Source organism: Maylandia zebra, linkage group LG2 (assembly GCF_041146795.1).
Source record: "Maylandia zebra isolate NMK-2024a linkage group LG2, Mzebra_GT3a, whole genome shotgun sequence".
Classification (NCBI taxonomy): Eukaryota; Metazoa; Chordata; class Actinopteri; order Cichliformes; family Cichlidae; genus Maylandia; species Maylandia zebra.
This window is the reverse complement of record NC_135168.1, coordinates 44,431,805-44,454,352: the sequence shown is the minus strand read 5'-3', so window position 1 is coordinate 44,454,352 and position 22,548 is coordinate 44,431,805. Positions and strand designations below refer to the sequence as shown.

The following is a 22,548-nucleotide window of genomic DNA, read 5'->3' as shown; positions in this document are numbered from 1 at the left end:
GGTGTCTTGTGATTTTTCTCCAGCGTGGAGCCACAGCTGCCTGCAGTTCAGGCTTCCGCGTTCTCGCTGTAGTCTCCACACGTGATTAATCATGTGAAGTGGCAAAAAGCACAACAGTGTCAAGACTGTGAGGGGGACCTAATGGAGTTGAAAATGGGATGTTTTGTCGTGATGCAATCCATTTTGTCGCACCGCCGCCTGCTTTCGCTGTGCCCTCAAACAGCAAATTCTTCTTCTTGTGCCAGGTACAAAAAGTAAAAGCCGTGTCTATTTTAAGCAAAGAGCCACACAGCAAAAACACCACTGAGAAGTTTTGGCTTTTTTTTTTTGCTCTTTGTAATTTGGTTCACTCTGTTAGTTCTGCACTCGTGCTCGTTTGAGGAGCGCTCCTTAGCCCCTTTTGTGCGGGCCTGGATCCTTGCCTCAGCACAGTTCACTGGAGACTGGGGGTGAAAATCGTTTTTATTTTCCACTTTTAAGACTAATCCACTCACTCTGCTGTGGAAAATCAAGTAAAATGCATGTCCAGCGTGAACTTAATTTAGTTTGTGCTGTTTGCTGTGTGCGGCTGTTAGGGCTGAACGATTATGGAAAATAATCTAATTGCGATTTTTTTTGCCCCAATATTGCGATTGCGATGCGATATGCGATTATTTTTTAAGGTCTTTGTCTTCTGTATTATTAAACAAAGACAAGCAATACATCATATAGTATGGCCAATACTATATTACATTAATTTTAAACTGTTCTTTCCTGGAAGACAGACCTCTGTTATGATGACATGAGGTGATGCATGAATTGATGACTGACATTTTTATTTAACTTCTTCAATCACAACAGTATATTTGAACATACACAATAGTTTATTTTTAGCTTACAAACATCTGAGCATAAAGTGCTGACAAGGAACCCTGGTGTAAACATTAAAATGAAAGTCAGTACAATGTGCAGATTGCAGAAATATACATAAACAAAATCAGTGGCTTTACCACACTCAGTTTTTCGACATCTGTGAACTACTAGACAGTCATTCAATTAAAAAATAATATTAAATAAATAAAACTAATAAATAAAAAATACACACATCTTACTGATCTCTGCAGTCAGTAACATTACACATAAAGTGCAAACATAATAGCAATTGTATAAACACACACACAAACACGCCTTTAAAATTTAAAGGCGTGAAATTGGACGGTCTAGTTCTGATTAGCTAATCAGAAGGCTAGTTCTGATTAGCGTCACCGCTGTCTCGGTGGAGTTTAATAAACTCGGCCGTCTGCTTCTTGCTATCTAAAATATAACCAGACACTGGTGTAAATTCTCGACTGTCTCATACTTCTGTTTAATAAGTTTTCTGTTTGACGTTTAGTCAGCTGTGTAAAAACCAAGGAGGAACCCACCCGGGGGATTAATAAAGTTTTATTTTATCTAATCTAATAACTTTAATCTCAGCCAAACCGATTTACTCACGAACAAACAAAACACTGAAAAAAAACCAACAATAACATTTTTAGGTTGTCTAAGTGACTTATATATTACGTTTAACCCGAGCAGCGAAACTCCGCGGTGATCTGAAAATGATGTGCCGGGAGTTGTGCCGTTCTCGGCCGCATCAGTAACCCTCGAGGTCCCGGCTAGCTGTCGAGCTGGTGGGTAGCAGACGCCTCTGAAAACGTCGAAGCACTTTTGCAAATATGGGATATCTTGATAAACCGAGCAGATATTTGATGTTTACACAACTACTTTCTCGCCTGAAAATATGTTAAAAGTTTATTTTGTGACCCAGAAAGATTAGTATGAGTAATTTTAAAACTTAGTAGCGGCCGCCATTGCTGGAAACTGGAGTTTGGCTGGGCCGCGCTATGAATTCTGGGATATGGTAGTAATTTGGACAGCCTTCGGCACGTCGCTGTGACGTAATCGGTCTACAAATGCGGCCTCAGGAGGATGCAGCCCATGAATTTGGACATGTCCAGAGTATAATCGCAGCCTTTGCGGTTAGAAAATTGCACTTGATCATGTCGCGATATTATCGCAAATGCGATATATCGTTCAGCCCTAGCGGCTGTGTCTGTTAGACCTAAAGTGGCCTCGTGCTCAGCCTCTCGCTCTCAGTTACCCTGCAGCGGAGGGGTTCAAGATGAAACCTAATCAGCTGTATGACGCTACAGCGGGGCTGAATGTGATAAAATGCCAACACCGGAGCAGATTAAATGAACGAGTTAATGAAGGTAATGAATGAGAGTGTTTCACACTGAAGAGTTTAATTAACCTCGCCTCCCACCACCCTCTCTCCACTGTAACACCTTTGTCACTGTATCGCAGCCCTCTTCTGTGCCGACCACACAGGGGCAATTTATCGAATGGCCTCTTGTGCCAGGGGCAATAAATCCTCCGTCCTGCCCCAAGGCCTTAACCTGCATCCGTACCCTTTATCTCCATGTTTGCCACGCTTCCATAAGCACAGTACTTTTCTTGACCTATTCCCTCTCTCTTTCTCATCTACCTCCAATCTTCTCCCTCCTCCTCTTCCTCTTCTCTTTTTTCTTTCTTTTCCTTTGTCTCATTTCTTCTTCTTTTTTTTTTTTTTTTTTCTTGTTCTCTCAGATGCAGAAACACCTGCGACCACACACGGTGCGCACTTCCTCCCCGTCAGCAATCCCCGGCAGCTTAATCTGCACACACACTCACTCTTCAACTGATAGTCTCGTCAGATTAAAATGAGGCTGAAATATTCATGCATAAACATGCATGCACACTCACCCATATTTATGAGGACGTCCCACAGCCTTTGCTTTACTTTTGTCCTATTGTTCGCTTCAGACAAACAAAACCCCCTCTCTGTGCTCAAATATTGACCACGATAGTCGGCCACATTCTGACAACTTTAATACACCTCAGCTGTCTTGCTTTCTCTTTCTTTTTCCCATTCCCATCCCTACTCTTCTTTCTCACTCACTCACACACACACACACATAGTGCCACACCAGTGCTACATCTTGTTAAAAAGAGTTAGTGAAGCTGAAAGGCCAATCACATTAACACAGAGAGTGTCAAAAAAGACCAGAGAGAAATATGGTGGAAGGGTCAAATCAAACAGACACTTCTCAGATTTTAATTGCAAATGCCTAATTGCTCAAATAATTATGAGTAATCAGACTCGGCCGCGCTGATCTCGAATGCATCATATAGCAATTACTCACCACTGTCGCTGCTGGATTTAAAAGAAAGAAATATCTTCGTAGATTAGCGCTTAATCCCGGTGCCTAGGATCGGAGAAGGCTTTGAAGATGTGCGGCTCAATGTCCTCGTCCACAGCCGCCGCGGAAGGCCCCGCCTTGGGTGACGGGCTGCGGCCATTTTATACTGGAGAGCTCTAATCGGTCATGGTGGAGGAGCGAGGATTTATCCAGCAGCTCGGATTCGAGGATGATTAGATGCTCAGATGCAGTGAGAGGGGTTAGCGATTTGGCCAGGGCATGAATGTTGCTGTTCCAGCTCTCCCTCACTGATAAATGTCATGGGGAGTTGGAGGAGCCAACCTTGAACCTTGCTTTCATGGCACGCCAGCCCGATGCTACATTTAAAGACTGGGATTTCAATTATCAATGTGATTCAATCGTGGTTATTACTGCAGTTAGACTATTAAGTAGCCTGAGGGCAAAATAAAACTTCATCTTCAGAGGCTGAGGTACCTGGACTTCTGTGGAAGAGCTTAATTAAAATATGATTACCTGTCTCTGGTGCATACTAAAATGTGTATGGAGCTCAAGGCAAACTGCCTGCTGTCCCAAGAGGATCATATCAAGTGTTGTCAGGCCCTTATTTGCCTTGTTTTCCACCTTTTAGAATGATTTTTTTTCCCCCCCTGTTTGTTTGAGCCCCTTTTAGCAGCTAAGAGCTGTCTGGTCAGGAAAGGTCACGTGAAGTCTTTGCCTCTGTCTATCTTTAGCGCAGTCCCTTCTCTGTCTGCATAATTTCTCACTGTCTATGCTTAAGCACATTTTAGAAGCATCAGGCATCATCTCTTGCTGGTCAGGGAGCCCATTTCATGGCTTTGTGTGGCATGAAAGGGCCGTCGGAGTCGGTGGGAGAGATCATTATCTGACATGAGCTTACAGAAGGGAAGGAACAGGAGCTGAATGTGTGAGGCAGAGCCCGAGGGTTTGCTTTGACTTCTACTCAACATCGCAGCCTTTATATTAATCCATATTTAATTAGACTTTCTTTTAGTGCTTGTTTACTCTTGCTGTGTTGTTGTAAGGGAGGCGGAGCGAGGGAAGGGCAAGGATAGAAGGTAGTGAGGTTGACATGGGATTACTATTAATAAATACAAGGGGAGGGAAGGTAGAGCCTAGTGAGGGCTCCAGAGACGAAGCTGTGTTTCTTTTCATTAGTAGGATATTGTAATTCAGATAGAACCCATCAGCTCAAACAACGACCTGCCGCAGTTCGTGTGATGTGCTGAAATTTCAGTTTGTTGTTATTGTGTTAGCAGATGCAAAGAAACGCCAGTGAGTAATGCGTAGTAGCATTTTAGACGCTGATGAGGCGATGCGGTTGTGTAGATCGAGCGACTGATTAGCATTCATCAGGTGCTTTTGAAGCCGTTAGAGGAGATGATGTTCAGAGAACTTTCTGCTCCGTTAACTTCAAATAAATGTCTTTCCCAACCTGTCGTTGGAGAATGTCTCGGGATGACTGACTTTTCATCAGATCCACTATTAGAGCTGCTCGGTGTGCTCTGTCATGGAGCAGTAGAAGCTCGTGAGTCCATTAAACTGCGTATTAAAAAAAAAACAGGCTTTTTCCTTCTCTCATTTCTAAAATGAACATTTCAATCAGTGTGTTGCCTTTGGGAAGGATGGCGGGTGAAGGTCAGTTTGAATTTCAGCAGTAATAATTAGATTCTTTATTAGTCTTTGCCACTGAATTCATCTCCAAAAAGGAGCGCTGCAAAGGAGCAGCGTTGGCCGGGTGTTGACTTAATGTCACCCATCCATTTTGCTTTCGCTCTGGTTGGCCTCGCAGGAGCTAGAAAATGGGAGCTCATTCATCACTGGGTTTCTCTGGCTCTGGGCCCCAACATGCATTCAGTCATAGCTCGAGTGACAAACACACACACACACATAAACACTTTGTCTGAAACAACAAAGGGGCTGTGTGCACACATGCACATCTCAGTGGGACGTGTAAAAAATGTCTCCAGCAAAATATCAACACAGACACACACTCACCCACCATATATACACACACACATATATATATATATATATATATATATATATATATATATATATATATATATATGAGTGTACAGTGTCACATGGCTGCTCTCTGAGCTGCTCACGTGTGAATACAGTCAGACCGCTGAAGGTTTCTGATTGATTGATTGACTGACAGCAGCACAGGCATCTGTATTCTGGCAGCACATTGTGACATGAGTGATGCTTTGCTGAATTTTTTTAAGAGCTCATACATTTTAAAGCAATCCTCCACCATGTTTATTTCCCTCTCTTCTCCACCCCCCCACCCCCCCACCATTTTTCCCCATCCAGAAAGGAATCCCCATCGGGCAGTTCTGCAAGGACTTCAATGAGAAAACCAAGGAGCTGAAGGACGGCATCCCTCTCCCGATCAAGATCCATGTGAAGGTATGTCTGTGCAGCTCGCTGTGGGTTTGTCTAACCCCATCCCTGACCCATTACACATAGCACTTAGCGCCCCTCCCTAGCACGATTGTGGCTAATTCCACGAGCTGCATAACATTATCGCAGCACTTCCATTATTCATACTCTACCACGAAGTAAGCCATTCCATTTGCATTCATTAATGAAGCAATACCCAGAGGAACCTGCAGTCAAGAACCATTAAGTGCATGCAAGAGATGTGAATTACTCCAAAAAGAGGTGTTATGTTTGTAGTATTTATTTCACACAAGAACATATTTTTTGACTTCCTCATACTTCCCTCCCACCTTTTGTGTGCTGTGTCCTCGCTGCTCTCTGTGTGTTGTGTAATGAGGTTCACAAGGAGGGAAAGCCTAATCCTTTCAGAGGCGTGAATTTATTTTGACATGCAATATCCAGCAACAGCTCTGCCATCACATCTGGAGCCCTGCTTCTGTCTATCAGTGCAGTGCCATCTGCTGGTGATTTGTAGCGTTGCAGTTCAAGCTGCACAGTGTGTGTGTGCGCATTCTGCGTGTAATGTTTAGTGTGTGCTCATGCAACATGTGTCAGCCTCTGAGAGGATGTTTCTCTGCAGGCTTTCACCTCATCCTTGTCAGTAGGTTTAAGCACATCTTACAGTCCCTTTCATCTTACTTTAAAGGAACAAATTGACTTTTTCAGACATTCCACTTTTTCACTTTTCTTGCAGAGAGTCAGATGAGAAGATCGATACCACTGTCATGTCCGTGTGTGAAAGCCGGGAGGCAATTAGCTCAGTAAAAGGGCTGGAGGCAGGGGGGCAACAGCTATCCTGGCCTCGTCTGAAGTTAGAAAAAAGTGATGCTTCCATCATATTTCTTCAGACAAAAAGACCACAAGCCTCAAAAAGCTGTCGTGCCAGCTCTTGGTCACAGCAGCTCTTTAAGCTTAGCTCTGACATGCTGAGTTTCAGCTGTAGACGATGAGAATGTCATTAATTTTTCAGGTGTTTGAAGCCAGATATTGTACAAATTAAAGTCTTGACCTGAAGAAGTCAGAAGATTGTCCAAATTATTACAATTCATCCTGAGTGGGGATGGATGTGAGGAAATACTTCTTATAGTTGTTGAGATATTTAAATCTGGAAGCACCACAGCTGTAGACTTGCATGAGTGAAACAGTAGTTTTGCAAGAGATATGCAGCACACCCCCAGCAAACACTGAAACAAAGTATTTAACCATTTGCTTGGGATAATGTGTATATGTTACAGAAATGCATGTCAGAACTTATTTAACAAATGTTAACTGTGATGTATTTGACGGCAGAGAGCAAATGATTCTCCAAAGGGTTTTTTGGGTTTTTACAGTCTTCTACACAGAACTCCTGATTATGAAGCAAGTAGTAAATGAATGAATAATTCCAGTCACATCTGAGAAGTCATTTGCTAATGCCATAGACTGTATCTAAAAGATGGGGAGGGGGGGACCTCCAGGCCTGGAAGTGAAGCCAAACCTGTTTTCTTTCTAATGACCAGTCGGTCGCTAAACAGAGGAAGTCTTTCATTCAGTTTTTTTCCTGTTCGGTTTTATAGTCTCAGTCAGTAGGTTAAAACATTATTAAACACAGCTTGAGAATTCATTTTAAAAATAAGCCAATTTAGAATCTCCAGTTAACCTAAGATCAGGCATGTCTTTGGACTGTGGGAGGAAGCCAGATTATCCGGAGTGAACGCACACAGAAATGAGACGAGCATGCAAACCCACACAGAAAGGCCGCAACCAGATAGGGGAGTTAAACCGGGACGCTTTGAGGTTACGGGGCTAACCAACAAATCACCACAGTGTACACTGTGCCACCACAGTGTAAGTTGAAGTTTTAAAATAACATTTTTACACTGGCTGTGTTGAAATGTCTTTCCAGCATGCTACCTATGGTAAACAAACACAATTATCTGAGATAGTGTGGCCTAAACGTCAAAATGTACCAATAAGTAACAGCCTAAGATTACTATATAATATTGTCGCATGGAAACACTATGACGGTCACTTCCCATCATTATAGAGTGACCAGGCAGCTGGTGTGGTATGTAAAATGTTTTAAGTAAATAACAAATAACATTTTGAATTTTATTATTTCAAAACAAGGAACGACAAAAAGTAACCAAAACCAAATCCTAGGACTGGTATTGGTTCATACATAAATGGTACTCAGCCCTATTCAAAAGGCTTGACAAACAACTGGGTGATGTCACAGTGTCTGTCACCATCTTTTATATACAGTCAATGGCTGGTTCAGTGACCACTGCAAAATGTGTGTCGAGTTTAGGGCCGCCACGATTAGTCGACTAGTCACGATTACGTCAACTATCAAAATCGTCGACGACTGATTTAATAGTCGACGCGTCGTTTGAAGCTTTGTAAGGAATCAGTAGCAGTGTATTAACGGACTGAAACAGAAGATGGCAGCACTGCATGTACAAGGATGCCAGTTAAACCCCGAAGAAGAAGACGCTGTGTCCAGTATCGTAGCTGTGTCCAAGTTCAGGAACCGCATCCTTCTCTGCCAGCATTTGTAGGCCGATTACGTTACAGCGGCACGACAAAGACTGTCCAAATTCGAAGACTCCGACAAATGCGGCCCAGAAATGCGTCCTTCATTCATGCTCGAGAATTTACTCCGGTGTCCTGTTATATTTTAGATAGCAAGGAGCAGACGGCTGAGTTTATTAAACTTCACCGAAACAATCTGCAAATTTCATTAAAATTTAATAAACTATCATCTTGTCTTTATTTTTAGTTAGCACATACCGTAAACACTTCAAGCTGTAAGCTAATGATAGTTATATAAGAGCAGATGCATGCTGGTGCAATAAGCTGTTTTGCGTCCAAAGGATGATGATCTGATTAGTCGACTAATCGCAAAAATAATCGGTGACTAGTCGACTATCAAAATAATAGTTTGTGGCAGCCCTAGTCGAGATCAAGCAAACAACATAAATCCTGTTAATTAATGAGTTTTAGATTTTATTTGGGCAAAACCAGCAAATCTGATCATCTGACTCTATATTATCTATAACCATATTCTCCAAAATGCCGAACTCCTCCTTAAACGTCAGTAGCTGTTCCTTTGCTCCCGCCCCCTCTTTATTATCCATCTTTGAATTTTCTGCTTGCTCATTTTGCTCGTCAGAAAAATCCCCGAGCAGGTGTTTTCTCTTCAGAAACAACAGCAGCTAATTGAACTCTTACAACCAACAGCTTTTCCACAGAATAAATGATCTTCCTTCCATCGAAAGGTCATATCGTGCGAGATAACATGTCTCCGATGACAAATCACCTGCTCCGCGGTGTTTTCTCAGCTCAGCCTGCACTTTATTGTCTCATGTTTGTTTAAATTTTTATGTGACAGAAAATAGATGATGCAAAGTACTCTCCCAAGATGGTTTAATGATTGCATTGGCTGTCATATTCTAGCTAATAAAAACCTCCAACCAGGGAATGAATCTGAATTTGGTGGGGGGGAAAAAAGCAGGGTCAGAATGACTCAGTGAGGCTGAAGAAATTATTTTTGTTTTGGTCCTGAGGGGAGGACGGAGAGGGTAAGCACATGGGGCTCGGGAGCAGATGTGCAGCAGCACTCGGCTAAACACGCACATAGTAGACAGAAAAATGGAAACGCCTCATGCAGATGGCTTAGATTACTTCAAAGTTAAGTGAGTCTAGTTCATGTAAAAAGAAGATGAAGTGGCACAAGGGATGTGAAAGCTGTGGAAAATGATAAATAAACACAGAAATATCACCCGACACTGCACTCCCCTCTGCTCTTTGTTTTGGTCAGTGGCTTTTTCTGTTCTGATTCAGCTCATCTGTGTTATTTTCATGCCACAGTAGGCGGATGTTCAGTGAAACAGCTCAGAAAAATCCACTGAACAGTAGATGCCCAGCACCGAACAGCAGCAGACTGTCACTGTTAGCAACTATCAGCTGAACATAGTGGAGCATTTAGTGGATGAAGAGTCAGCTACTCCCCCGGAGGAGCTGGTGGAGCTAAACTAGAGCTAAAAAAGACTCCCAATTCCTCAAATGGCCTGAAAGATGTCTCCAAATCAATAAATACGCTTTGTATCTGCTGGATGTGTACATAAACAACTAAGGGACTCATACGGGAGCAACTTGTCAATCCCAAGGTAACCCTGCCCTAAATCGTGGCTGCATTGTGATTATGGTAGAGATCATAAATTACAACCGTACATCTTAACTGCACTAAAAAAAGACTTGAAACTACACCTGAGACCATAAACTCGCCAGGGAAATTTTTGCCGAGATCATAAAGCAAGTGAGAAGTAGGGTCATTTTCGTTAAGGCTGCAGTGGAATAGTCCAAATAATCCCCTCCTATGTCTTCTTCTAATCACTTTTCCTCTGCCGTTGATGGAAAACTTCATCAAGTTAAAAAGGTGTGAAGGAGAAAGTTGGAGAATCCGACTGCTTAGTAATGAGACGGCAGATGTTGTTGAGTTGAGTCATTTAATCGGAAGGTCAGTGATTCAGTCTCGCTCCAGTCCGCATGTTGAAAGTCCGTGGGTGAGATACAGTATCAGAATGTGTCGGCACAGTACGAACACAGTGGATATTGACTTTGTAGTGTAAGAGTGGAAATCTAATCTATCGGAATACCAGTCTGTTAATCATCATCATCAAAAGCTTGTCCTCACACAATGTGTTTTTACTGCGTTGGTTCATGCAGGTCGCACAAATGAAAAGTAGCCTGTGACTGAAGTCAGATTAATTTACGATAATCCGAAAGGCTGCAGAACAGCGACGCTTAAGCTGAAGACATAACTAATGCAGCCCGATTTATGGGAAAATTCTAATAGAACATTTTCTTAAAATATAAACTTGCATTCTTCACACAAGGCAGCAACTTCATACAAAGTTTTTATTACAGCTGCATCCAGCATCACAGTTCTCCTGAGAGTTTAACACTGCACTTGACGCAACAAAGTTTATTGTGACCAGCTTGCGATCATTTCGCCTTTGAAATGGTTGCCTCGAAAACCAGATGCAACCACTCTCGAAGACTGCGATAAAACGCCAGCAAGATTGGTTTGTGCCTGAATTGGGTCAAACTGGCAATTTCATGCGGTGATTAACTGTGATAAATTGTTAAAAATTGCAAATGTGTTGCCATCTGCATACATAGAAATTCACCAGCCTCAGAAACTGCATCACAGACCCTGCAGGTCTGCGATTTAATGACACAGGCGCTCAGCACTCGGGCTTATATGCGGAAATATGACCAATCGGCAACTCTTTGAATCAAATCCCCAAACGCAAGTCGTGCACATTGTTGCAGACTGACTCAGATTGATCACAGTGTGCTGGCAATGTGTTTACAAATTAGACAGCACTCTGAATGATACAGAAGCTGGGAACGCACAGATAATGCAGACGATGCGACACCGAACAGAGGGAGACAGAGATGATGAAGAGGAGAGATAACAGGTGGAAGCCACGGCTGAAAACTGTAGAAACGACAAGACTGAGGGACGTAAACGGAACACAAGATAAAGAGAACAACAATTACCAAAATTAAACAAGACACAACTGAACGAGGAACAGGGGAGACAAAAATACAAAGACTAGAGGAACAGAATGGGAAAACTAAAGGGCTTTTACTAAGTAAACCTAAAGATTTCTGCAAATGAAGGCATGAAATAACTCCAAAAGGAACTTGTGTAAGGCAATAAACAAGATATAGAAATACCAGAAAGCTAAAGTCTAACAATGCAGAATATGAAACCCTAATTCAGAGATGAGCAGAAATACAAAGTGAGATTGAGGTTCCGTCCTATCAGGTGACCTGTGCGCTTGTCTTGTGATTGAAAGTGGTCAGCCACTTTCAAGGTTGAGGGTGTTACATGCTCGAGCTCTGGGTAACTAGTTGGTCACGGCAGCTACTTGCAATCGGTGGCTGGATGTGAAAAAACATAAAATTTTTCTTCCTAGTTGCAAGGAGGTTGCTGTCCTACTTTTATTCTAATGCAGCTGAGGCATTAAAAGGTTCACAGTGAACCAGCAGGTTATGGCATAAATTTTTTCCATAACAGAAAAAGACAAAATAATAAGCTGCCTTGTTGATCGGTGCAGTAATTGACATCATAACCTTGAAAACATCTTATTTGAAATAAAGGTTCTCACTGTGGAATAAAGAAAATGTAAATTCTTCAAATCCACAGGGTAGGATTAATACTGTGAATTAATTCGCCCTTAAAACATGAAGCGCACTGCCTCCAGACCCCGAAGAAGATCGACTAATATGCGATTATCTTTGCTTTACTCATGTGATAATAAAAGCTTTTTAACTTTTTGCAATTTAATGGGCCTTAAGTTGAATTTCCAGAAAAGTCCTAATCTTGTGAGAAGTAGGACCAAGCTATGTTTTTATATTGCTGCGTTAAGACTTTCAGCAAACTCAGCAGTACAGGGAAACCAAATGACTCAAGACTGTGTTTGAAGATTATCCGCCATGTTCAATTATCTGAGTTAAGAAGGTTAATCTGTTTGTTCGTTCAAACCAATTAGAAGAATGTCGTAATTCTCCGCCAGAGTTGCTCTCGTGATGCGTGGTGACGGCTTCAGAGCAGACTTTAAAGAGTCACGCTGGAAGGTAGAGCTGCTTCTGACGTCTTACCTCAAAATCTAATTTCAAAATGAGTCGGAAAGAGTTTTCGAACTCGACGAGCTGCTGTGAATGTTAGCTCAGCTGCTGCAATTAGATTTAATTTGTGCTCCTCATGCATTAGCACGCATTCAGTTCACAGAGTCGTTTTCTGAAAAAATAATTAGACTGTGATGTTTGCAAAACCCAGGAGGCCGCTTCAAAAACCTCCCCTATTATTCTGCATGAAAATGTTCAGTCCAGTGCATGAAAATAAATTTTTTTTAACCAGTTTCTTGCTCCTCACAATGATGATGTCAGGTCACAATCACCGGCCACTTTATCAGGTAGACCTTTTCAATTGCTCGTTAACATAAATATCTAATCAGTCAGGGAGCAGCGAGTCAGTGCTTTAGGCACATAGACGTGGTCAAGATGACCTCGTTTAAGTTCAAACGGAGCATTAGAAAATGAAGAGAGGTGAATTATGTGACTTTCTGTGTGGCATGGTTGCTGTTGCCAGACAGGCTGTGTGAGTGTTTTACAAACCGTTCTGCTGGGATTTTCACACTGCTGTCTGTAGGGTTTACAGATAATGGTCTGAAAAGAGAAAATACCCAGTGAGAAGCAGCAGTCTGGGTAAAAATGCCTTGTTGATGCTAGAAGTCAAGAGTAAAATGGACAGGCTGCTTCTAGTTGGTAGGAAGGCAACTCAAATAATCAATCATTTCAACCAAGGTATGCAGAAGAGCATCTCTGAATGCACAAGAAGTGGAACCTCGAAGCAGATGAGCAGACCTCACTGGGTGGCACTCCTGTCAGCTAAGAACAGGAAACAAACTACAGTTCACAAAGACTCACCAAAATTGGAGAATTGAAGAAAAAATGTTGCCCGTGATGTGACGAGTCTCGATTTATGCTTTAACATTCAGATGTAAGCGTCAGAAGCCGGTGCAAACAACATGAAATTGTGGATCTGTCCTGCCTTGTAGACGTTTGGGGTGATATTTCCATGCCCCACTTTAGGTCCATTAGTAACAAACACCACAGCCTGCCTAAATATTGTTTCTAACCATCTGTCCATCCCTTTATGACCAGTGCACCAATCTTCTGATGGCTGCTTCCAGCAGGATAACCCATCATGCCACAAAATTCAAATCATCTCAAACTGGTGTCATGAACATGATAATGGCTTCACTGTACTCAAATGGCCTCCACAGTCACCATGGCATGGGATAGAAGATTCACATCATGTCAATATGGACCAAAATTCTGAATAAAGGCAGTTCTGAAGGCTAAACGGGTCCACCGGGTACTAGCAAGGTGTACCTAATAAATTGACCAGTGAATGTACCTGACACGTCACAGCAGAAACTGTCATGACCCTCCATTGTACCATTGTGCCATTGAAACAACCCAATTTGCTCAGCTGTTTTCTGGATTGGGAGAGAACTCTCTTTCTATTAATGATTGTTTAAGTGCCATTTCACTCACAATGTCTCTGCTGACCTCAGTGACGCTCAGTAGACGCGTGTTAGTCATGTCCTGGGCAGCTTTAATCTCTTTTTGGCCGAGCCTGTGGGCTTTGGCTGTGCATATCCCATAACATCATGGTTAAAGTTCTCTTGCTGCATGAAGTCGTTTCATGAATTTAGGCTTGTTAAAGGCTGTACTGTGTTTTAATGTCATCGCCCTGCCAACATCCAAGTTTGTGATAATTCAAAAACAAGGTGATGTAGGAGCTTCAAATTGATACTGTAGCTAGGGCTGTGCGATATGACCAAAATCTCATATCCCGATATAAGAATTCTATCGTCCTGATAACGATATAAATCACAAAAATGGAACATTTTCTGTAAATTCTGTGAATCTCGGGCAGCTCGACTTGCGGGAAGTGTTTCCAGCTGCGCCTCATGTAGCTGGAGTCGAGTGTTTTAACCGATGCATGAAACGATACATTTTTAGACATAAGTTGTAACAGCCGCCGTTTTCTTTGTGAGTATTTATTACACGACGTGCTGCGGGGAAAAGCCTGTTCTAACGTTTGAGTCTAAGGTTTATTTTCTAACACTTGACGGCTGCTCTTTCACGTGATTCAGTTTATTTTGAAAAGTCTCAACAGGATCTTGAGCTTTATTGTGAAAGGTTTATGTGGAACATAAACAAGCAGACACGCGATGCTGTTACCGTCGTTGTTGCTAACCACAACACATGAAAACAGGCGCGTGTGCGTCCATAGTGTGGTTATATAAAATATAAGAGAAAGAGAGAACTTTAAGAAATTAATATAGCCACTACAGTGACCATCAAAACCATGAAAAAATATTGCCGTAAACAGTTTATTTTGCGACACCACGAAACAAACGATAGCGTAAAATGAAACGATAGACGTTTTTATATCGTCATCCGATATATATCGTTATATCGAACAGCCCTAACTGTAGCTGTATCTACTAAAAATCTTGGACGAGTTTGAATCTCAGAGTTTCTGAATGTGATAACTCAAGAATGGGGTGACATAGGATTTTGGTGCCAGTATTTTTATTTTTTCCAGGGGGATGAAAACACACTGGTGTTAATTTGGGGGAAATAATAATTATGATCTCTGTTAAACACTGTCCCATGTACTTTGGCTGTCCTAAAGCACAAAGCAATACCGAATATAGGGTCAAAATCAGGATGTTAAAATCTTGGTTACAATAATATTTATACATTCTGCAAAATCTCATGTATTCACACTCTCAGGGGTTTCATGGGTGTTAATATTGATTCCTCTGTCTCTCTTTTTCCCTCTCAGCCTGACAGAACGTATGACCTGACGATCGGCCAGCCCACGGTGTCTTACTTCCTCAAACAAGCGGCAGGAATTGCAAAAGGAGCTGGAAAGACGGGTGAGAGGTCTTGCCTCAGTCATGTATCTGCTCTTACTAAAGTTTTCACCTGCTGAGCGCATCCTGTTCTGGACACATGTCTCTTCATGGACTCGGATTTGAGCTTTACTGCGATTGATGTTAAATTCATGACATATGGGGAAACGCTGCAGCAGAGGTGGGAAGTGGCAAACATGGTGTGTTAGGGAAAGAGAATTATGGATTTTCACGTTTTATGTTTCAAGCTACCTTCAGCTGACTCCTGCAACGCCGACGTACTCACCTGTGCACACAGATTTCCAACTCGCTTTGCCCTCCTTCAACCTTTCTTGATGCATGTAGTGAATTTTATATTGTTTTATTTATGCTTCGCCCTCTGTTTTGTGTGTGCGTCAAGGTCACGAGACGGCGGGGATGGTGTCCGTCAGAGCAGTGTATGAAATCGCACAGGTGAAAGCTCAGGACGAGTGCTTCAAAATGAGGAACGCCTCCCTTGAGACGGTTGTGAAAAGCATCATCGGCTCAGCTCGCTCCCTTGGCATTAAGGTTGTCAACAAGTAAGTACCAATTCTGTACTTGGTGTACTTCTAATCTCATTTTATTGAGCTATCGGGAAGCACAAATCAAATGTTTCAGTGCAGTGAAAAAATCCCAACAAGTGTTAGGCTGAACAAGAGTGAGAGTACCAGATGGAGAAAAGCAGGCAGGGGAATTTAAGTCTTCATCCGAGCTTTTCAGTTCTGGGAATTCAACTGCCCACAGTTTGCTGTGAGGTGAAAAACTTCTGAAAACATATGAAGAAAAGCTGTTGACATAGTGGGGTGAAATGCATCCAGAGTACTGATCCTTTCTTGCTAGATTCCTCCAAACTTCCTCCTGTTAGGATCCAGTGCAAACCCACTGATGCACGGCAAACTGAACGCAGGATAATGTAGAAGGGAATTAAAAAGATCAGCAGTTTTTCAACAACACCGAATCTAGGTTTTTCAGACAGGATCAGACTGATATCCTTATCCTTATTTCATTTCATTTCATTTCATTTCATTTATTTATTTATTTTTGCCGTAAACAGACACAGAGCAGTGAACAAACAAGAGTGTGCCAGATGGTAATACATACGGAGTATTGACATTATGAAAACAGAAAATAACCAAAATATATAAGAAGGACTCCGTACACTGTTGGGTTAAGAAATAAGTAAAGCTCATTGCTTGTGAGAGGTAATATATCAAGAACAGGCCCCCACATCCTATTAAATCTACCCTGAGTATTTGGTTTACACACAGGTAATTCTTCTATTTGTATAACAAATAACATCTCCAGTGTGCAAAGGTGGGTGGAGAAGAAAAGAATCAGTTTATTGGCAACCAGCATTCACAGAAGCAGAGCGATCTGGATATGAAAGTTAAAAGGTTTCTACAGAGCATCCAGAAATTTCCAGTATGTTGTTGGGTTTAATGTCTTTGGACAAGGCGGATGACAAACACTGGAAAATTTCTATTCAATACTCGCATAACGTCAGGCAGAACCAAGGAAGATGTGCGAGGACCCCCTCAGTGAGGCGACATTGGTCACACTGTGAGGACACAGATGGAAAAGATGGAAAGCTGGGTTTTGTTTCAGAGTAATACAACCTGTGCATCACCCTGCACTAAATCAATCTGTAGCTCACATTAACTTATGAATAAAGAACATTGCCTTTTCCCAAAACAGTTGGCTGACAGTTGTGTGTTTGTGACCTTGGCCCAGTATAAAAGCTGAAGAGACAGCAGTGAAAAAGCAATCAGCAATCTGAAATCGGGTGTTTGCAACCTGGAGAGAACAGGAAACACTGTTTATAAGTAGGAAATGTTTCCTTACCGCAGTGTCCGAATTGAAGAAAAGTCTGCATTCCTTCTAAACTTTACTTTTTTAGACAGTTTTGCCTTTATTGGACAGTGAAGATCAAAGGAAGGTGGGAGAAAGAGCAGGGGATACATGCAGCAAAGGGTCGAGGGCTGGACTCAAACCCGGCCAAGAGGCATGTGGTCGCCTACTCACCCAGTGAGCTAAACTCGTGCTCAACCTTCAGTCTTTCTAATGACCTGAAGGGAATGATTCATCTGTTTGGAGAAACTAATTTAGATTACATAGCAGACTATGAGAAAATAACCCTATTACTTATTAGGATGGGGGGGGGGTTTGTTAGCATCCACGTTATAAAAGACAACAGCAGCCAACACGACAGTCCAACAGCCAGTCAAACATTGTAACATATGGGGGTATAGAGAAAGGCAGAAATGTGCAGTTAAGCAGGATTTCAGCAACATCATGCTGTCTTGTAAGACAAACCAAGCCGCTACAATAACACAATCAAAGACCCAATGAAACGGTTTTCCTTCCAATTTGAAGTGCATTCTTGTCGCTACATTTTCAGACTCTAACAAAACGGCCTCAGCATCCGTTCACTTATCACGGTAGATATTCATCAGTCCTCTCAGTCGACCGCCACTCATCATACTCCTGAGATTCAAACAACTGAAGCAGCGCTCAGTGCTGGCAGTAGATGTGGACAGAGGTCACTAATGGAAGCCTCCATGGTTCAGACTCCACATCATAACACTATCAGCGGTAACTTTTGCAGACTCTAAACATAATCCTAACGGCTTAATACAGTTTGTTTTTTGTTTTCCAAAAACCCAGAGAACAAAAAGTTCCTTCTAAGCTGCTTGTTTGCCTTCTAACACCCAGAACACATGAAGTCCAACATTATATGCAGTTACATTAAGACCAGACAACGTTCGCACATGTTTGCATCCCAACATTTGTGAAAAAATGCAGCTAAAGATATAAACCCAGAGAGAGGTTCTGATTTTGTTAAAATTGTGTTTATGAGATGATTAAAAAAATAACTCGCAGGATACTCCAAACTTGATTTTATAGCTTAGTACATTAATGCAAGAAATTTATCGTTTTAATCAAGAGTTTGAATTTTTATTTAATGCTCCATGTAAATTTAAAGTCCCATTGTGGAGGAAAACAGACGATGAAGCGAAATGTGCTCTGCCGCTCGCTTACCTGGTGATTGACAGGTTGCTGCTGGATGAGTCTGCGGTTTCCTCGGGTTCTCAGTTAGATTCATCCCTCACGTTTGACGTCTGGACTCATAAAAACAAAGATGCTCAGCTCAAGGCTTCAAAACCAGTGTTCAAACACCAGTGGGTAATGTCAAGGTGGACATCATTTTATAGAGTCTGTGGATGCTGTAAATGTGGCCACTGGATGCCAGACTGACTCTGTCAGACACACAGAGACAGCAGACATTGTGAACATTGTTTGCAGTGGCTCCAAACAGTCACCGTAGGGTTGTTTTTGGAGTGCTTTTGATTGGCTATTAGACATACTGAAACCCAACACCTGAGACCTTCTTGCAGTGCGAGGTGAGTCATTGCACGGACCTGTAAAAGCCCCTAGTCCTTTAATAATGAGTATCGAGCTAATGCAGCTGCACATTACACAATTAGACTTCATTAAGACAAATTAGAAAAATGTGCAGAAACAGCCTGCTAATATGCTAAAATGTTAAAAACTATAAATCGAGCAGGGTTCCAGGGTTATCATTTGAATACTTAACACTGTTATACAATATCTACAACCAGTGTATCACATCACACCTGGCATTCAGTGCTGAACTATGATCTTTTATTCTGAATGTTTGTGACTGACGTGATTTGGCTGCTGCTACGATGAAAAAGTATTTGCCCCCTTTCTGGTTTCTTAGGTTTTTGCATGTCTGTCCCAAATACATATTTCAGATCATCAAACTAATTTTAATATCAGACAAGGATAACCTGAGTAAATGCATTTTTTAAATGATGATTGCTAAATCTAAACCTGGTGTGAAAAAAAACAACTTCTTTCTTCTTTGCTAACTCATTAGTTAATTGTGATTAACCAATTTGTTGTTGTTTTAGAGAGCTGGGTTCACTTTCACCTGCCACACTCAGGACTGATTACTACCAGATTTTTTTTAAATAAAGAAACCACTTAAATAGAACCTGTCTGACAAAGTGAAGGAGGCTAAAAAATCTCAAAAAGAAACATATCATGTCACAATTTAAAGAAACTCAAGCAAAGTCTTTGACACCTGTCAGTCTGGAAAGGGGTACAAAGTCATTTCTAAGGTCTTGATACTCCAGTGAACCACAGTGTGAGATCCATTATCCACAAATGAAAAAACCCCAGAACAGTTATGAACCTTCACAGGAGCAGTGACCTACCAAAATTACTCCAGGAGATCACAAAAGAACCCAGAACAACATCTAAAGAACTGTTGTCCCAAATTGCCTCAGTTAAGGTCAGAGTTCATGATTCAACAATAAGGAAGAGACTTGATTTCCATGGGAGAGGTCCAAGGAGAAAACCACTGCTGACCAAAAAAAGAGCACAAAGGCTTATCATTGCCAAAAAGCATCCTCATGATCCCAACGACTTTTGGGAAATTATTCCTTTCCCAAAAGTTGAACTTTGAAGATTTGTTACATTTGGCATAAAACTGAGTTCACGAAAAGAACTTCATACCAACAGTCATGGTGGTCGTAGTGTAATGGTATGGGGCTGCTTTGCTGCTTCATGACCTGGAATTCTTGTTGTAAATTCCAGAAATGTGAATTCTGCAGAAAAACTTCAAGGAGAATGTGCAGGCATTACACGGTTACACAGCAGGAAATTATCAGCAAGTCCACCTCTGGATGGCAATAACATAAAATGACTTAGGGCCTAGCCAAAGTCTGGACTTAAATCCAACTGAGGTGCTTTAGTATGAGCTTAAACACACCGCCCGTGCCCAACGACGCTACAGTGTGGCTGAATTAAAACAATTCCGGAAAGAAGAGTGACCCATTGTAGGACATCACTAACACTTGATGGCAGTTCTTGCTACCAAGGGCGGCACAACCAGTTATTGGGTTGTGCCACCCAAGCTGTCTTCTTCCTCATGGAAGTAAAGAGTCGATGTTAAAAGAAAGTGAATTTTCTTGCTGTAAACTACATGGTTAGGGCGGTAGCAGTTCATTTTTAAGCGCAAAGGTGTTTCCATAGTGAAAAATGTGAAACCCAAATGTTTGAGTGAAAAAAGAGGCACAATCTGGTGTGATAGTTAAATCAATTACATTTTGTTTTCTGTTTAAATTCTAATTACAAATTCACTGCTTAAGGAAAACAAATAGCGTTAGTAGTTTACAGTACAAAGAGAAACATGTTAAAACGCTCAGTTTTTGCTCCAGGTGTTAAAGGGTTAACTTGCAAATTGGGTTCTGAGTGTGTATGATTACACTATGAAAGCAAAATATGCTCAAAGTCAGTATGCATACCAGAAACCCTTGATTTTCCAATGTGCTCTTAATGGGCTCACCCACAATGTAGTTCAGAGAGGCGGTGGAGGAGCTGCCCACAGCTGCGGGGGGGAAAAAAGAGAAGTGTGGACGGTCATTAAAAAGCTCCGCAAACAAGCCTGAAAACACAAAATAACTAGTAGACCTTTGGAGAGAAGTGATTTGTTTCCTGTGTGGGATGAAAGTTTGATTCCAAGGCTGCAGAGGTTTCTGTTAGAATAAAATGACTAAACGTGTTTATTTTTCCATATACTGACTGCAAACGCAGCATGCCGAAGCACGGCGTGTCGTTTATAGTGACTGTAGAGGTAGTATATAGTGCCAAATCAGAGAAAAAATGGGATGTTATGAGTTTGTACGTGTTGCTTTGGATTGCTTTTAGACGAAGCGACACAAACCTGTTCGCTTTGCGTTTCTTTTTATCCTTCAAGATCTTTATCATTTATGACGTGCACAGCATTTCATGTATATTTTTTTTTATAACGTAGTTTAGTATTCAGGCTCTATCATCTGCTTCTGCCGCTTCCATTTCTACTTCAGCTAATAGTGCTGTATTTTTCCCAGAATCAGTTTCTCCCCCTTGCTTAGAACCTAACTTGTCTCGTGGCTGCAGTGCATTTTGATTTATTGGGAGTACTGTCAGTGAAGAAATTGGTATCTCTGCCTTTTTGTACAATGAAATTTTCCCTGGATGGGTTGCTGAACACTGCTGCATTGTGGTGAGCCCCGAGAGAAGTCGGTGCTCTTTCATTCAGGGGACTGAAAACAAAAAGGGGTTTGGAGTTAATGTTGCAGATAGCTGAAGGATTTCTCCTGTCAAGTTTAAAAAATAAGGGTGTATCTCTGTCCTCATCTCCAATCTTCCTTTTCTCTCTCTCTCTCTCTTCCTCATCCTCCTCTCCAGTCTATCAGCTGATGAGTACAAAGTCTTCCTGGAGCAGCGAGAGGAGAAGTTGAAAGCGGACGCTGTGGCAGCAGCAGCCGCTGCCGCCGAAGCTTTAGCGGGCAAGAAGAAATGAAGTCCTGTAACATCCCTGCATTTCTCTTTATATTCATTTTATACATTCATGCAAAAACACTGTTAATGTGTGTGTGTCTGAACTTAATAAACACAACGTGTTACACGACACCCTTTCCTTGTCTTTCTGATATTAAAACTTCCCTTTAATGGCATACAGCTTAATTTAAGCGTTTACATCGCCTACATTTCAGCAACAACACCCAGTTAGATTTTAAAAATATTTACGAGCCCGCATGATTAATTTCCTTCCAGCTCATCTAATGAAAATGTAATTTCTCTGTCATGGAAGGATTTGTATATTCAGTCTCTTTGATGTTATTATCTATTATTAACACTTCTGGAGGCAGTTTGGGTATTTGACAGGTTGTGCATATGGTTTCCTGCGCATTTCAAATGTTTTTCTATCTATCAGGGATCTGAGGGGTTCAGCACATTAATTATTGCACAAATCACAGGGACCTCGGGCGGTGAGAGAATTATTGACTTTCAGACGAATCTTATCGTTCTTCAAACTTCTGTTGTTCAAATTAATGACTTTTAACTCCTTAAACTTTGTTTAAATGTGTTTGGTCTGCCAGTGCTGACACAGCTCGTTAGGTGTAACTGTCAGTCAAATAATTTGAGTAAAAATTATAATTATTCAGCTCGTAAAATATGAGGAATACTTTCGTTTATCTGTACTTATTTGTCGACTACTGTGTTGTTGAACTGCTCATGGAACATAACAGGCAATTTAAAGTTAAGACCTTTTACTTTGATTTTTTTTTTTTTTTTTTTTGCTTATTTATGATGTTTTAAAACCCTAAATTATTACTTTACTTTATCCTCATTTTTATTCTATCAAATCAAGATAAACTAGCATAACTCTCAGGAATCTCTAGGGCAGGGGTCCCCAATCCCAGTCCACGGGGGCCGGTGTCCCTGCAGGTTTTAGATGCGTCCTTGATCCATCACAGCTGATTTAAATGGAT

At 41.5% G+C, this 22,548-nt stretch overlaps 1 protein-coding gene across 1 annotated transcript in view; it reads left to right on the top strand.

Moving 5' to 3' along the window:
* Nucleotides 1-21,683, top strand: part of mrpl11 (mitochondrial ribosomal protein L11) — a 61,266-nt gene extending 39,583 nt beyond the window's left edge. The window contains exons 3-6 of the mRNA XM_004545627.5: nt 5,562-5,657; nt 15,112-15,205; nt 15,582-15,741; nt 21,461-21,683. Coding sequence (XP_004545684.1) covers nt 5,562-5,657; nt 15,112-15,205; nt 15,582-15,741; nt 21,461-21,575 — 465 coding nt within the window. The 3' untranslated portion in view covers nt 21,576-21,683. The remainder of the gene's footprint in view (nt 1-5,561; nt 5,658-15,111; nt 15,206-15,581; nt 15,742-21,460) is intronic.
* Nucleotides 21,684-22,548: the final 865 nt, after the last annotated feature.